The sequence below is a fragment of the Manacus candei genome, unplaced genomic scaffold, assembly GCF_025592945.1.
Source record: "Manacus candei isolate 608988 ecotype Guabito, Panama unplaced genomic scaffold, ASM2559294v1 h1tg000050l, whole genome shotgun sequence".
Classification (NCBI taxonomy): domain Eukaryota; kingdom Metazoa; phylum Chordata; class Aves; order Passeriformes; family Pipridae; genus Manacus; species Manacus candei.
In genome coordinates, this window is record NW_026138098.1 from 12,983,382 (window position 1) to 12,998,974 (window position 15,593).

The window sequence follows — 15,593 nt, forward strand, 5'->3', positions numbered from 1 at the left end:
ATTTAGTATTTTTAAAAGCTTTCGGAGAAGGACTAAAACTAAGCTTGTTTGGTAAGGCAGGAAATCAGGGTAGGTAAGTCTTATTTTAGGAAAGATTTTGGAGTTTCAGGTTATTTGATACCACTGAGGAAGGAGCCTGCTCAGGCTGATGAGGCATCATAAGAAAGGCATGAGGCTGAGTGGGAAAAGATCACAGAATTTGGAGGAGTGGGAAATCTACATAAACATGTGAGAGTGTGTAGTAGGATATTAAAGCAAGGTACAGCACATAGGCTTGAAACTTCAAGATGGGACAGCTGAATTAGGTATGTGCTTGGTAGGAGCCTGGTTGAAGTGCCAGAGCACTGCTGTGCCAAGAGCCTTCAGCAAGAGCAGTGTACTGAAAGGCTGAGAAGGGAGCAGAGGAGGGAGGAGGTGGCTAAAGTGGCTGTGCAAAAGGGGTTGAAGGGATGGATTAGGGCTCTGGCAGTGAGGAGCAGCAACGGCAGAGGACTTTGAAAATGTTGGGGCAAGTCTATTACCTTGGTGATAGAGTAGGAGGAATCTGAAATAATCAGTGCCAAGGGAATCTGGAGGATTGAGTAAGGAAGATTTGGAAAGCGCTACTGAAACTCTGTTACAACTTGAGCAGTAAAACCATAGATCTGCTTTCCTTTACCTGACAGTGAGTATAAATCCAGACAGCCAGAGGAGGGACCAAGTTGTCTTTTCAAGACACCTCATAACTTTCACGTGTAGTGTGTGTGTGCGCAAGTACACGTGTAAGATATGAAATTCTGGTTTGACAGTTGGGATTGGACAAGCCCCACGGGCTGTCAAGTTCAGTGTCTTGCTTTGTTAGTCAAGTAGGTACAATTTCTTCAGAAGCAAATGGAGCTTCATCTTAGCTCTCCTGAAGTTTCTCCTATGAGAGAACTCTTAAACTATCCTAGCCAGGTTTTAGATCCAGTTTTGCGTGGGTTGCCTTGATTCTGTTTCCAGCAGTCTCAGAAATAGGACTCTTTCCTCAAAATTAAGTGAAGCTGCATAGAAACTGGCCTGCCTTGGTATAGAGAAGAGTTTTGTGCAGCATTTGTGTAACCAGTGAAAGAACCAACCTCATCATTCCCAGCATTTTCCCTTTTTCACTGCAGATCTGCAATGAACCAAACCAGACTTAGGGTCATACCAACTTTTTCTTGGCTAGGTTGGCTTCACATTCATCTCATAAAAGAGACATGAACTGTGCAAACAGAGGTGACAGGTGCAAGGCAGGATGACAGAAGGAAACGGGAATGGTCTCTGCTACTTGCAGCACTAGGCATGCATTCAAAAACTGATTTCAAAGTGACTTTTTACTTTTAAAGCTATTGCTATTTGTGTACAGGAAAGGCCTCAGCTTGGCAGAATGGTGTGATGTTGCTGGAGGAACACAAAATGGTTGTATTGTTGGTTTGGTGGGTTTCGATCATTTTTTTGTTTTCTTTTTTTTCTATTCCTTTTTCTTCTTTTGTCTTCTAGTAGTTATAATACCAGTGACTTCCTTGTACCAGGCCTGTTGTGTACATCTGTAAAGAACACACTGAGTATGTGGCTGTAATGCAGGGCATTGTGCAGCTCAATTCTTTTGTCCTGTATATGTGTGCAGCTTCCAGCTGGACAGCCAGATCTGTGCTATGTTTTCTGGAGGAAATCTTTGTTGCTAGTAAAAACCCTCTCTGTAGTATTGTGGTCTGTTCCAAGGACATGGGTGCTGTCCTCTGCTGTCCACACTGTTTTCCCAGTGATCTACCAAAATCTGTCCCTGTATTTTGGCCCCAAACCTCTACTGCATTTCTTCTGGAGATTTTAGGTAGAACCAGAGTGAAATAGAAGCTTGCCTTTACTTGGGAAGGAGCAAAAAAAAGAGTAGAAAGATTGATAGAGAAGTGAGGCTTTGGAATAACTAGTGAACTGAGCACTGGGCTGCTGTGGTGTCTAGGAGGCACAGCTACAGCAGTGTGGTATGAGTTGGGTAGTACAAATAGTACAAGAATTCTTGTTGTGCATATTTTAAATAGTGTCTGTGTCTGGGTAGGAAGGAAAATGACACATATTAATCCTTTCCTTCCAACCCAAGTAGGTTCCAGTTGGATAATGCATGATGTGACAGACCTGTATTGTAGCTGTTTGCCAAACAGGCTTTGCTTCTTCATGTGTGCCTTGTTCAGATTTACTAGTGCAGCTGAATTTCCAGCAGAGGAACCTCCATCACTTGGGCTGGGGAAGATGTCTTTGACCTGCAAGTTAGCGGTAAAGAAATATAAGTGAAGTTTGCTAATTGACCTATTAATACATCCCTGGATGTCACTCACTAAGAACAGAGGTGTCTCCTTGCCATTTTCTCCTTGAAGGGGGAATAGAACTTTCATCCCATTACTTCAAAAGTGCAGCCTCTAAGCTGGTGTGTGTGCTTTGTAGCATGTAGTAAAGTTTATTCTGCCCACTTGACCTCAACAAGTTGATGTAACAGAAGCTGCAGCTGGGGAATACAAATTATACTTTTGATAGCCTTTTTTATTTTTCCCCTGGTAATTCTTAGGTCAAAACTTAATGAACCAAAATTATACACTATTTTATTCTCTGTAGATCTGGGCATATAACTTTAATAGTAGGTCTGGGATGGTTCACTGGCTTGTATTTTATACTATTGCCTGTCACAGAAGCTGAATGAAACAAGCTTGTTATATCAGATTTGTCAGTATAACTTAGAGCAGTGTCGTTCTGCTGTCTGATGCTCTTCTGATTCTGTCATGAAACCATTTATCTCTGTTAAGTCTTTACAGTAACTTTACGTGTCAGTCATGAAGCATGAAATATCTTCTCTTAAAGATTTTTGTATAAGAACCTGATACGTTGAATGCTGTATCAGTCCTCTTAAGTGACACATCTGCTGAAAGCTCCCCTGCTCCCTTCAGCAAATATTGATTTATACCAAATGTCCACTGGCTGGAGATAATCTTTGAGAAACAAAACACAATTTACACTTTGATTAAAAGAGGAGCTGTATCTCCAGAATACTGTTTAAGTTACAAACCTCATGTATGTTTGAGGTACCACCAGCAGCACTGACAGAAACCAAACGTGTAATCCTGCAAATGGCTGTAATTTTTGCTGTGGAAGTACTTTGCGAGGGGAAATTGTAATGGTGGCTTCTTGGTTTTGATCTGTAGGCTTGAAAATAGAGCTGCTAAACAAAAACATTGTAGGACTTCCTTTTCCAAGTAGATTTTTAGCACTTTTGATTGTCTTGCTTCACAGAAGATCCCTTCTCTTCCCTCCCTACTTCCATGCACACTCTTTTTTCTACTTCCTCTGTATAGGGAGGAGTCACCTGAAGGCCTTTCCTCTCGAAGAGCAGTGGGTTTGAGTTGAAAGCCACAGGACAGAAGATGTAAGCAATGGTGCTCATAGACAGGATAAGACAGTGGCAGTTCAGAAGAGCCTTACCTGTGCATCCCAGTGCCCAGGTGTTTGGATGAGGCTCCATCCTCCTCAATAACTCAGTGTTTGAATTTCTAGAGTGGATCATTCAGAGCCTCTGATGGGTGATATCACATGTGATGTGTGCAAGGCAGCAAGGTGAGAGCAGCAACAGGCAAAGCAGGAATCTCAGTACTGGGGGTAGAGTGCTGTGCTAGAGCAGAGTCTCTCCTCAGTAAAACCTAGGCAATAGTGAAAATCTTGGGAAAGAGGCTGCAGCTCTCTCAGCTGGGGATGTGGCTTCTCCATGCAGCTGGTAGCCACTTTTTCAATGTGCCACCTCAGTAGCACGGTCAATCCTTCCTGGCCAGTTGTGGCCAGAATAAGAGGAGTTGGAGGATACCTCTGCTCTTCTGCCTTACCTTTAAACTAAATTGGAAGGGAAGTCCAGAGTTGGCATCTGCCTTCCTCCCAACCAGTAATGAACAGGTAGAGTGCTGATACGTACCCACAAGCATAGCTGCAGGCCCAGAAGTTGTGTTTGTGGTTGCATCCTAATTTGCAAAGGACCCTTACCCACACCTTTTGATTTCTTGAGCGATCAGACTCAAATGCTTTTGATTTTGAAGTGTGACTGCTGTCTCAATTCCTCAGGAGAAGGAGAAGTCCTGCTGGAGCAGGAGTTTGGAAAGTTGTGTTGAAAGCTAGGAATGATCCCTCACTCATGGCCTCCTACCCTGTCATCAGCAGAAGAGGGGAAGTCACATCCCTGAAGAGTGAGACCACTTTGTGCAGCAAGAGGAGCTGAATAGCTGGCTTTAGCTGCAGCAGAGACTGGTGTTTGTGTGGAGGAAAAATAGAATAAACATAAACTTCTGCGGTAGTTGTAGCAGGAAGAGTGAACTCTGATAGCCTGGGTTATAAAGCAGCTTTGGTATGGAAGAAAGAAAAAACAGGGCTTTCTTCCAAGGCCTAGCAAATATATGCTTAGCTCTTTATTACTGTCCTAGAAACATCCCTGGAAGTGTCTAAGCAACGTGTATCTGGACAGTGCAGCCCTGAAGTTTCCCTTGGCCCTTTCAGGGACAAGATCTAGCTGCCCAGGGATCTTCTGCAGTTCAAGTTAGTGCTCAGGGCTTTGCAGAAACCAGACATGTAGCTACTTCTGCAGCAGTGACTTGAAAAAGAGGAAAAATTGTGTCCAATTTTACCATGCAGGGTGGAAACCCAGCTAGGAAAATTGTCCTGTGACTTGGGAGTGGGGTTTCATTAACCAGGTTTCATTCGTCAGGCCCCATCTTGTAGTGAAGTATTTCTGTGTGGAAGGTGTCATATCCTGATGGTGAATTACAAACTAACTGGAATTTCTTACCAGTGATGAGACAGTTAAGCAGCCCTCCTAGGGGAAAGCAGTAAAGAGCATTTTCCTCTTGGTGGCAAGAGTTTTGACAGATTTTGCCCCATCAGAATTAGAAGGATCCGACTGTGACCTGTCAAGGGAACTTGACTTCAGAGATGTAGCTCTGCTGAATTCTCTGCCATCAGACGCTCTCAACATTATTTCCCCCTTTCTGAGGTATTATCACTTACTTTGTCTCAGTAAGGGTTTGTTGGGGTTTTTTATTAAGGTTTGCAGGCTTCCCCCAGAAACAAAATACAGTTGAGCCACAAAAGCAAATAGTCGATTGGGTCTGATTTACTCTCTTCAAGAGTGTTTTCTTCAAGTTGCTGCAACCTTTTCATAGCTCCTTTGTTCTGCAGTGATCAGGAGCTCTGGATTCACTTAATTTCCTGCCAATTCCTGTGCACTGACAGCCCTCTATTTGTTTTCTCCCATGCTTTATTGTGCCTTGTTGTGACTGCCAGTAGAAAGTGCTAGGAAGGCCAGCTGAGGTGCACTTTATTGCTTGCCTTCCCTGCCTTTAATCTAGCTATAGAAACTCATGCTGTTACCTACACTGTAGTTTGGGTTGAGGAGAGAGTCTTGGTGGCCATTTGTGTCTGCTGCTGCAGAGGAAGGCTGGTAGTTCAAGTTTCCAATGCCAGTTGTAATTTTTTAAGCTCCAGAGGAAATGGTTGACCTTAAGTGTGATAGAAATGCTGCAGTAAATGTCTCCTGGTGGGTGGAGGAAGATGCTGACAAGTGTCTGTTTTGCTCTGCTCCTTGGTTTGTTCTCAGCAAGTCTGCTTGCTTACCTCTGCCCGGCAGGGAAGGGGATAGATGCTGGAGACGAATAGGGATGCTAAATTTTTGGCTTAAACACTGTACTTGAAATCCAGTTTTTGCTTTTGAAGTACATGTCTTAGTTCTGGCCCTCCTTTACCCAAGCCGCACATGCATTTCTCTGGAGTGAAGCCTAGCAAAAGTATGTTTGTGAAACACTTCACAACCCATGAATGCAAATGCTGTCAAATGCAAACCTCTTTTATTCTTTTGTCACGTTTTTTAATGTTGTTTCAAGCTCATTGCTGTAGACCTATGCTGCTTGGGAGGTGCAAGGAGAGCAGCATGAGGACCAGCCCCTCTGAGCTGGGGAGATCTGTCCCACTCGGGTTTCAGTAACACAATGCTTTGTGCAGCCATGTGCATGCACAAAGAGCCAACTGGCTGGAGCTCCTGTGGTGACGCTTGGCTGATTTGGCAGCCGGATTGATTCTGTCAAGTTACAGTATGGGAGTTAAGTCCAGCTTCAAATCCTCTCCCTTACCCGCTCAAGAAACTTGGAGGGGGGAGGAGAGGGAAGAAGGGGGGAAAGCTCTCTGGAGACTTTGTGTCATTATTGGCATGGAAACATTTTGTGATTATCAGCAGCAGGGTAGTGGCAAGAGGCTGATTATCTATCATGTCATCAGCATAAATAACCAGTGGGCCCCTGAGCAGGGCTCCGCCTTTTGTAATGGCTTCACGTAATCACTGCATAACAGTTTAAAAGCAAGCAGTACAGAAAAACAGCTGGACTGATTCTGACCCTAACTGATGTTACCTTTTCTCCCCTCACTAGAAGAGAAATATGTCACTATCCAGCCGTACGCCAGCCAGGGGAAGGATGAGATTGGGTTCGAGAAAGGGGTCACCGTGGAGGTCATCCAAAAGAACCTGGAAGGATGGTGGTACATAAGGTAAAGAAGCTCCGCAGCCTGATCGTTACAGAAACTGTGACAATGAGCTTTTCTGATCATTCACTTAATGTTAGAGTTTGAATACTTCTGTAGCTGGGCAAGGAAGCCCAAATTGTTCATAATTCCTCTTGAAGAAACATAAAGTCTAAGGCGATACAATGGTGATTAAAGTAACACTACAGTGTCTGCAAAGGCTGTGGACTGTTCCAGTGAGGAAATGCCTTAACTTGTAGTTTTAGAGGGTTTTTTTCTTGCTTCAAGTTAAAAGCCCATATCTGAGTTAAGATCTGTGAGACCTAACAAGGCTTTCTGTTGTGTGTGATTTCAATGTGTTTCCAGTATAAGAGTTATTCTGCAACATGTTTAAATCTATTTATAGTAATGCTGAAAGACCGATTGTGATCTCTTGAGCTGTTTGGGGCAGGTAAGTGCTACTTTCAGGGATATAAGAGATCAGTTTGCTGGCTACAGCCTTCTTCCAAACTTACCAATGGTTTCAGCTAATTTGCCTTGACTTCTACCTGTCAACATTAGATATTCCTAATGTAGAGGGACTATATTCCAAAAGCAGGTAAAGTTGTTATTGGGTATCAAACTTTGTTATGTATTTGGAACAGTAGTCTTAGCAGGGAGTTTTGACTTAAAAAACCTCCTTTTTAAATGCTTATGGGGAAGAGTGTAGGTTAGATGCTGTCTCAATGATGTAAGGTGTCAGGGTAAGTACTTAATGAGAACTTTCTTCATCTGGGTTCACACAGCATTTAGGTTTTAGTGCTCTTTTATGATTCTGCTCCTTGTCTTGTATCTTAGTGTGAATCTGGCAGTGCTGTGATATCCCATTGCTCTTTAAACAAGATGTGATGCAATAGGTAGCTAAAAAATGAAGGTTTATCTCTCAACACTGCAAAACATCTCATCTAGTCATCTTTTTCCATTCAACTTGTAATTACAGTGATTATTTTTTCCCCTTTCCCTCCCTAAGTCATAACTTGCTTTTGTTTGAATTCTGCTTAATTTATTGACTATGAATGAGGACTATGAAAATGCTGACTGAAGCAATGTTGTTGTTTTTCTTGATTTCCCTTACTTAGAAAGCTGATTTTTTTCTTCTATTTAATGGTCCCATAGAGCGAATAAGCTAATAAAGATAGCAGTGGAGCCAGGAAGGCACTCTAGATAGGAGGAACTCAAAAATGCCTGGGTTTGGTCAGGTCACATTTTTTTCTCCTTTAATCATTCACAGAAGTGGAATCCAAAGTTGCAGATAGGGGAATTGAGCGCATAGGTTTTCTGAGGGGAGAACCATTGCAAGACATCTCTAGTTGTTTTTTTTTTTTATTCTCTTTCTGAAATGTAGCCTGGTTACTACTGTAGGTTTCCCTTTGATATGTTAACACTTCTACTATAAGCAGAATTTTTTTTCCCTGTTTTCTCACACACTCTTTTGGGCCAACCCAAAAGACACATTTTTTTGTATAGCAGAAGTGCCTTCTGCAGGATGGAGGCACTTGGTGCCATGTAAATCACTGCAGCTTCATTCATGGCAATCTGCTAGAAGGACAGTGGATGCCCCAGCCACCCCATGATACTTGAGGAATGCAGCATGTGCTTGGCTTTTTTGTAAGAGACCTCAACTCGATTTTGAGTTGACAAACCCCTCTTCTTGTTGAAAAAATTGATTAGGTGCTCCCCATATGTGTGACAAGCATGTGGGGTGTCAACTATCATCCTCTCTGCTGCTCTGGAGCATTACACTACACTCTTGCTGGAGGATTAAACTCTTAGAAAAAGGTTTTTTTTTCATGGGCAGCACTTCTGGAAACATTGATGTGATCCATCCCTGCAGGCTGGTCCTTTGCAGCCTGGGTAGCTGATCTTCAACTTCTTGTGCTGTAAACTGCCCTGAGTACTGTTAGGTACCCCTCAGAGAAGGATTCCATTTCTGCAGAAATTCACTTTTCTGAGTATTGAGTGCCTTAGAAGGAGCAACTCCTCCTGTCGTGAGTGTGAGGGGGAGAGGGAGCAGGAAGAGAATGCAGTTGACTCCTGCTGACTGGATAACAGACTGAGTACACTTCAATGTGTAGAAGTAAAAACAAATCCAGTAGTTTGCAATGGAATCCACCTTAAAGACATTAGCTTGTTCCACCTTAAATACGTAATTTCTCCAAATTCTTGGCCATGTGCTGATCCTCATTTCCTGTCCTTATTTTTTTCTTTTCTTTTCTTTTTTTTTTTTTCCTTTTTTTCCCCTAGTTTGCTTCCCTCTGGTGTAATTCCAGTGCTCTGGAGCTGGAAAGCAGATGTGACTCTCAGACTTACAGAGGCACTTCTGACTTTTTTTTAACATTCCTATGGTTTTAATCCATTTTTTCCTTCATGTAAGATAAACAGGGAGGATTTCAGAATCAAGAAGGAACCAAATCACTGCACCTAATTCTGAAACCCTGTAGAAGCTAGAAGAAATATTGGTGTCTGTCTTTATTTTTTCCTGTGTGCACTATGGCTCTTTAAAAAAAAACATCAGGACTCTGGGGAAATGAAAGAAAGGCTCTGACCTGGGATCCTTCTCACTGTTCTGTTGCATGCAGTAGGTCTGCTTCCTGGTGTGCCCAAAGCTGGCATTAACATCCATCATTTAGATCTTACTTTGTATCTATTTCTGTCACCTGGAGGTAGTCTCATGGTGCCCAAGTGGACTGTACCAATATGCTAAGTATGGCTTTTGTTATTTGCCTGTATCTTCATTTTGTGGTTATTCTGAGCCTCAGCCCATGTGAATGAAGTGCAGCTGGGAGGTGTTAGCAGCACTGAAACGAGGAGGAATCTAGGATGGGGTTTGAAACGTTTCCAGTAGCTTGTGAATATAAAAGAAGGAAGGATGCTTGTGTTTCAACTCTTAGATATGAAATGAAGATCATTACCAGTCCAGGACTTCTCTGAAGCTGATTATGAGTTGCTTTAGTTCTTTCACCTATAAAATAAGGAGATACAGTAGTCTTCTAAGCTTATGTTTGCAAAGAGCTTTAGGATTACCAAATTCAAGGACTAAAGTAAAAAATGTAAGCCTATTTGACTTACATAAATAACTTTTATTTGTGATGTTGTAGAAATAAACTGGCAGTTGCTGGCAACTACTGCTCAGCATTCACTCCAGGTTGTATTGACTAACTCCAGGGAAGTAATAGCCTGCAAACAGCCTCCCTACTGAGGATATGTTGCTCAGAGTTATTAACTGTCCAGCTATTGCTGCTAATATTCATTGGGAGAAACTATGTGGGATCAGAGGTGTTTGAAGCAGTGGGGTTATACAGGCTGATCCAAATACATACAGTTGGCAGGAGAACTGACAAGCCAGAACAGAACCTGCCTGTGGCTGCCTTTCTGATCTTAAACACGTTAAGTCTCCCACAAACTAAGATGGATGTAAACTGTTTTTTCTTGCTGATTTTGCACAATCAAGCTCTGTTGAAAGTAACCTTTGGAACTGGACATTCCACAGCACATTTGTGAATCCACAGTGCATTGACCACTGTGGCTTTCTCACAAATGAAGACCTTTACATCTATAGGTCATGTAAACTTATAAAATGTCCTTTAAAAAAAAACTTTCTTGATGCACAGAAAGCATTGGTCAGTAGCTCTGCAAAAGAACTATCGACTGCAAAAGGGAATGAAGCCAAAAGTCTTCAGGGCTGGAAAATGGCACTAAGAGATGCCTTGCCACAACAGGAAACGTTAGCACATGTTGAGGCCTTTCTTCCTTTTCTTTTTTGGCTTGGTACGAGGCTTAGCAGAAAAAACTCAAAAAGGACAGGATTGAATAGATCCAAATTGCATCTTGACATAGTATCACACAGTGGATGCTGTGTATCAGCATCAGATTTGAAATCAAATCAAGTCATTACCATTTTGCTACTTCTTGTTAGTCTCCATGTGTCAAACAAGGCTCAGAGCTGCTGGGATGCTTTCCACCCACTCCAGAATCTTTGGGAAAACTTGTCCCTAAACTCCCTGAGCAGGGGAGATCCCATATCTTTGCCTTCATGTGTGACAGAAGGCAGGTATCTAGGGAGAAGCAGCATCTCTAGTATCCTGGCTCATCTAGGGGACTGGGGAGGAAAAGGCAGGATTTTGGACAGAAAAGTCCTTGTAGTCATTGCTAGAAATACAGCATTTATATTTGCTTTTGTACAGGAACAGTAATGAAGTCTAGGGAATCAAATCTAAACTGTGTTTTCCTGTTCTCCCCATAAAGTCCCAGTGCCATTCAAGTGTCTGGATATGGTGAATGAGGCCAGGATGTGACTTGATGAAGAAATCTCACCACAAACCTCAGAATCCACATATTGTCATAACAAAGATGCTCACCTGCCAAGGAGTGATTTGCTCATATCCCACATGCCCCGGTTCCTTCCTCTGCTGTCTAATGAGGTTCCATTTTCATTAAAGAGCCTTAAAGTCCTACTGTTTTAACCTTTGGATTTCCTGCAGATTTCCTGAGCACCAGAATTTTAATGGTGCCTGGTTTCCCACTTTCAGCTCAAGCGCCTGCTTTGGGTATCTTGAGAGATTAAAGAGAGAAAGGTTTCAGTGACTCACTCTGTAGCAAGTTAGGATTTCATTAGGGAAAGCAGAGTTCATCCACGTGGTCCTCCCTGGAGTCTGATTGTAATCTGAAATCCCTGCTGAGGTGTTAGGAATGGCAGGAGTTAGAAAAAACATCTTCCCCAAAGCCAAGTTGTGGAAGAAAGACTTCAGTTTGAAGTGGAGCATGATCAGCTCAGTCTGGTGTTTCGGGAACACATACTGGATTCAGGTGTCTGTTCAGATTTCCCAGTTTATTTCTTGAAATAGCCTTTAGCTTGTTCAGGGAAATGAATCTCCGTTGAAGCCTTTTTCCCTTAGTCAAATTGTTTCTTGATCTTGCAGTGCTAGAAGAAGCTATAGTACTTTAAGGGTCCCATGTTCTCCATAAGAGAAAGCTGGTCATACAGAACAGGGAGTTATGGAAAGAGGGGCAGTGTCCATTATAATTGCAAGGAGGGAGGCTTGCACAAGGGTCTTATAAACTGCAGGCACCAAGTCTCTCTACTGGGCTCTGTACACCCTATTTTAGCCTTTTCCATTTTGAGTTGCTATTAGGAAGTATAAAAACTATTAAAATATTTTACTCACTAGTTTGCTTTTTTGCAGTATGGGAAAATACTGAGTTTACTTAGTCTTGTCAAAGGGGGGGGGGCATAAAACAAACTGGTGAAGGACTTTACCTTGTGAGTAACTGTATTTCTTGTCCAGAAAGACTCCTTCCTTAGTGTGATTAGTGGCTTTTAACTCCACAGTTCACTACTAGCTCAGCTGACTTTGACATGTCCAATCAATAGGTAATAAATTAATAGAGACCACGAAAATCTTATTTGAGAACTGCAAATTTTGTTTATCATCCATCACTTTTGCTTTAGCTGTTCTACCTGAAATGCGTCAGAAGGCTGTGTTTGATGTGGTGATGTTTCCTTTTGCATCTGCAGGTATCTAGGCAAAGAGGGCTGGGCCCCAGCTTCATATCTGAAGAAGGCTAAAGATGATCTTCCATCTAGAAAAAAGAACTTAACTGGGCCAGTGGAAATCATAGGAAATATCATGGAGATCAGTAACCTGCTGAACAAGAAATCATCCACTGACAAGGAAGCTCAAGTAGAAAATGAGACTGCAGAAACACATATCACCAAGAAGGAAATCAGTTTGCCCATCCTGTGCAATGACTCTAATGGCAATGCCATGATGACCTCAGACAAGCAGGTTTCCAGACTGGCCCAGGGATCCCCAGCCATAGCAAGGATAGCACCACAAAGAGCTCAAATAAGTAAGGCAGAAAAGTAGTCTGGGTTTTCACGGGCTTGCAATCAATTTTATTCTCTACCTTTCAGGACTGGCATTGCCTGCTAAGGTCCCACATGTCCTGGCCTTATAGCCAAGTCCACACAAGCAGACCTTTGCACTGTCTATAGATCTATCTACAGGGACTCCAGAATGTGGTCCTTCAATTGTAGCGATAAAATTTGACTTCATTTTATACAAGGGCTGGATGGTGGCTCTTTAACTTACCCTACTTGTGTTTACTTTGTTATTTTTTCCCAGAGAAGACTTTTTGTTCCTTTTGAACACTCTAAAATGTGCTCCTGCCCCAGAAATGCAGATGATGTGATGGTGTATTCAAGTCAAGGAAACAACCTGTGTCTTCTCTTGTATTTGTTCTGCTGTTTTTCTGGGGGCAAGTTGCTATAATGTTTTTACTACTTCATCTGCAAAATGCAGATGCTGACACTAGTCTGTGCAAGGAATGGCTAAATACTATGATAGAGGACAGTGTGAGTGTTATTAATTTACTGGATTATTTTTACTGCTGGGGGCGAAAACTAGGTATTAAGCCAGTTCTTTGCTGGCCAGTGTCCAATGGAGCTGGTCAGTTCCAGCAGAAAATACAATCCACTACTTTCTGGCAGTGATTTCCCCGTAAATTTACTGGCTTAGCTGAGATGAATAGCTAAGCTACCCTGGTATTTCTAATATACCCTCATAGTTTCCTATCTTGTTTCATAGAGATGCCTTAAATATTGCAAATACTGACTTCTAATATTCTCAAACTGTGTAACAGCAGAGAGCTGCTGGAAAATGTGCTTAGCAGTACTTTCAAAGCTAAATAAACTCTCCTTTTTGCCCTTTCCTGCTCAGGTTCTCCAAATCTAAGAACGAGACCGCCCCCACGAAGAGAATCCAGTCTGGTTTGTATTGGTTTATGGTATATGTTAGCAGTGGGGTATGTGTCTGGGTGCTTTGTGAGACTTTCTGCATCTCTACAGGGTGTGGGGGGTATCTGAGAGATCCCTTATTTGCATGCCTGTTCATTTAATTGTTTAAGTATTGAGCAAAACCCTGGACATCAAAATGTTGATTGGGGATTTCTGTTATTCAAAATGCTGCCCCAAATAATCAGATCTGAAGGGAGAACTTACTAAGGCTCATGTTCTGTACATGGGCATTAAAGCTTGTTTGGCTGACTCAGAAGGTTTTAAGTTCCTCCTAGTGTCTTTGGTCCGGACTGATTTTTTTGACATTTTCTTGTCTTAAGCAACTGGGAATGTATCCCCCTCTTCCCATGGCTGCCATCTTTGAGGTGGCTAAGATTCACTCTTGTGTGTGTTTAAAGTGCTTGGAATCTTATGGAAGGATGTATGCTATAGTAATGAGACCTCCTATGATTTCTTATCCTCCAAGTGGAATTCTGGAAGTTTGTACTAATTGGAGATTAGAACTGTCATCTTCAGATAGGAGCTACTCAGTGTATTTGCACAAAAGTCATGCTAATAGCTTGTTTATCTAGGCAGTGTTTAATCTTTGCTGTACCCTTTATGAGCAGTATGTGACTTGTAATTTGTGTCATCTCAACTGCTTCTTAAACTAGATGAATAGCATATTAGCATTTTCTTCCTATTTTTCTTTGCATTATTTTCAATTAGATTTGTTTTGGTGAGACTACAACACTTAATCCCATGCTAAAAGTAACAGTGATATTATATGTGAAACTCTGAACATATCTGCTGTTTCCAATTATCTTCATTTAATCCAAACCATCCTATTATCTGAAGGCATTTTATTATAGTGTGCTTCTGCTGTATTTCAGCATTTATAGTGCAGAAACATCCAATTATAACATTGTTAGACACGGTTCCTAAGGTGCAGAGATGCATTCTCTGAGAAATGCTACATGCTGTGCGTGATGAAACATCAACTGTTAGTTACAAGGGTATCTTAGAAATGGAGGAGCATGAGAATAAAGCACAGTATGCAGCTCGCCGTTCTCCAGTTAACATTTTAGGATTATTTTGTGTCTTTGGCAATCCTGTGTCTGTGGATGCTCTGACCTGTGGTCAGGAGATCCTGACACAACTGCAGTTCTTTCATAGAACTCCAAGCAGTGAAGTGTAGAAGCTGTGAAGCTTCACCATCATCTAGTTGTCCTGTAGATGAGCCCTATGCACTGAAAAGCTTTCAATATTGAAATTACTGAAAGGACTTTTATCCCGTTTATCACCTTAAAAATAATTGTAGCAAACTCTAAAATGTAACAGCTTAATGTAAAAGCTTTTAGAGTCTGGTATGCTGCCAGAATGGCTGTAAATAGCAATGTCCCACTTCTCATAGAGCCTTTATGAGCCTCTATGTGTTGGGATTGAACAGAGGTTCTGGGTCTGTAACAGGGAAGAACTGGATTCTATAGTAGAGTCCTTCCCTTCTTCTAGCACTCTAGCTGAGCAAAGCTCTTCATAGGGGTCTATGATATTATCCTTGTTTCTTGATACAATAGGTGTCCATTAGCTCATATCACTGACTAATTCAGATTGTTTAAAAATCCAGCAGCAGATTAAGAGCAATAATTTATTGGGATTACATTTAATGATAGGCAGAATCTATTAGCAGCCTGTTGCAATGCAGTTTTCTGCAGCTGTGCAAGTTATCCAGAGCTGAGTCTTTCTGGACAAAAATCTCAGATAAAAGAGCTGCTGTTACTGTGAGTGGAATGGTTGCTCACACTTTATGGCCCATGAGTAAAATGTTTTACTATTCAGGTGAAGATTATCACAGTTTTAATAGCTGGTGAAAGTGGCATGAACAGTGCATATGTTGAACAGCTTCTCTCTTGTGGCCCATATCAATACATCAGCTTCTGCTCTGGAGAACTGGGAAGTTATAATTAGGAAGTAGCACAGGAAGAAGGGAGAATTTTAGTGAATAAAGGCAATTATTTTCATACTGCTGTTCAGCTTACTGTTTCTTTGGTTTAATTGAACAAAATGTCCTATTTGCCCTAGGGTTTTCAGTTACCCAAGCCACCAGAGCCACCCTCTGTGGAAGTGGAATATTACACCATTGCAGAGTTCCAGTCATGTATCTCTGATGGCATAAGCTTTCGTGGAGGACAAAAAGCAGAGGTGAGCCTTAACAGTGGAAAAATTATAATATTTGGCTATTGCA

General features: G+C 41.9%; 1 protein-coding gene across 6 annotated transcripts in view; it reads left to right on the forward strand.

Moving 5' to 3' along the window:
- The window catches only part of SH3PXD2A (SH3 and PX domains 2A), a 258,461-nt gene that overhangs the window by 229,169 nt on the left and 13,699 nt on the right, over nt 1-15,593 (forward strand). For all 6 annotated transcript variants that reach the window (XM_051800684.1, XM_051800686.1, XM_051800685.1 and 3 more), the window contains 4 exons: nt 6,444-6,561; nt 12,089-12,423; nt 13,293-13,342; nt 15,431-15,550. In XM_051800684.1, coding sequence (XP_051656644.1) covers nt 6,444-6,561; nt 12,089-12,423; nt 13,293-13,342; nt 15,431-15,550 — 623 coding nt within the window. The remainder of the gene's footprint in view (nt 1-6,443; nt 6,562-12,088; nt 12,424-13,292; nt 13,343-15,430; nt 15,551-15,593) is intronic.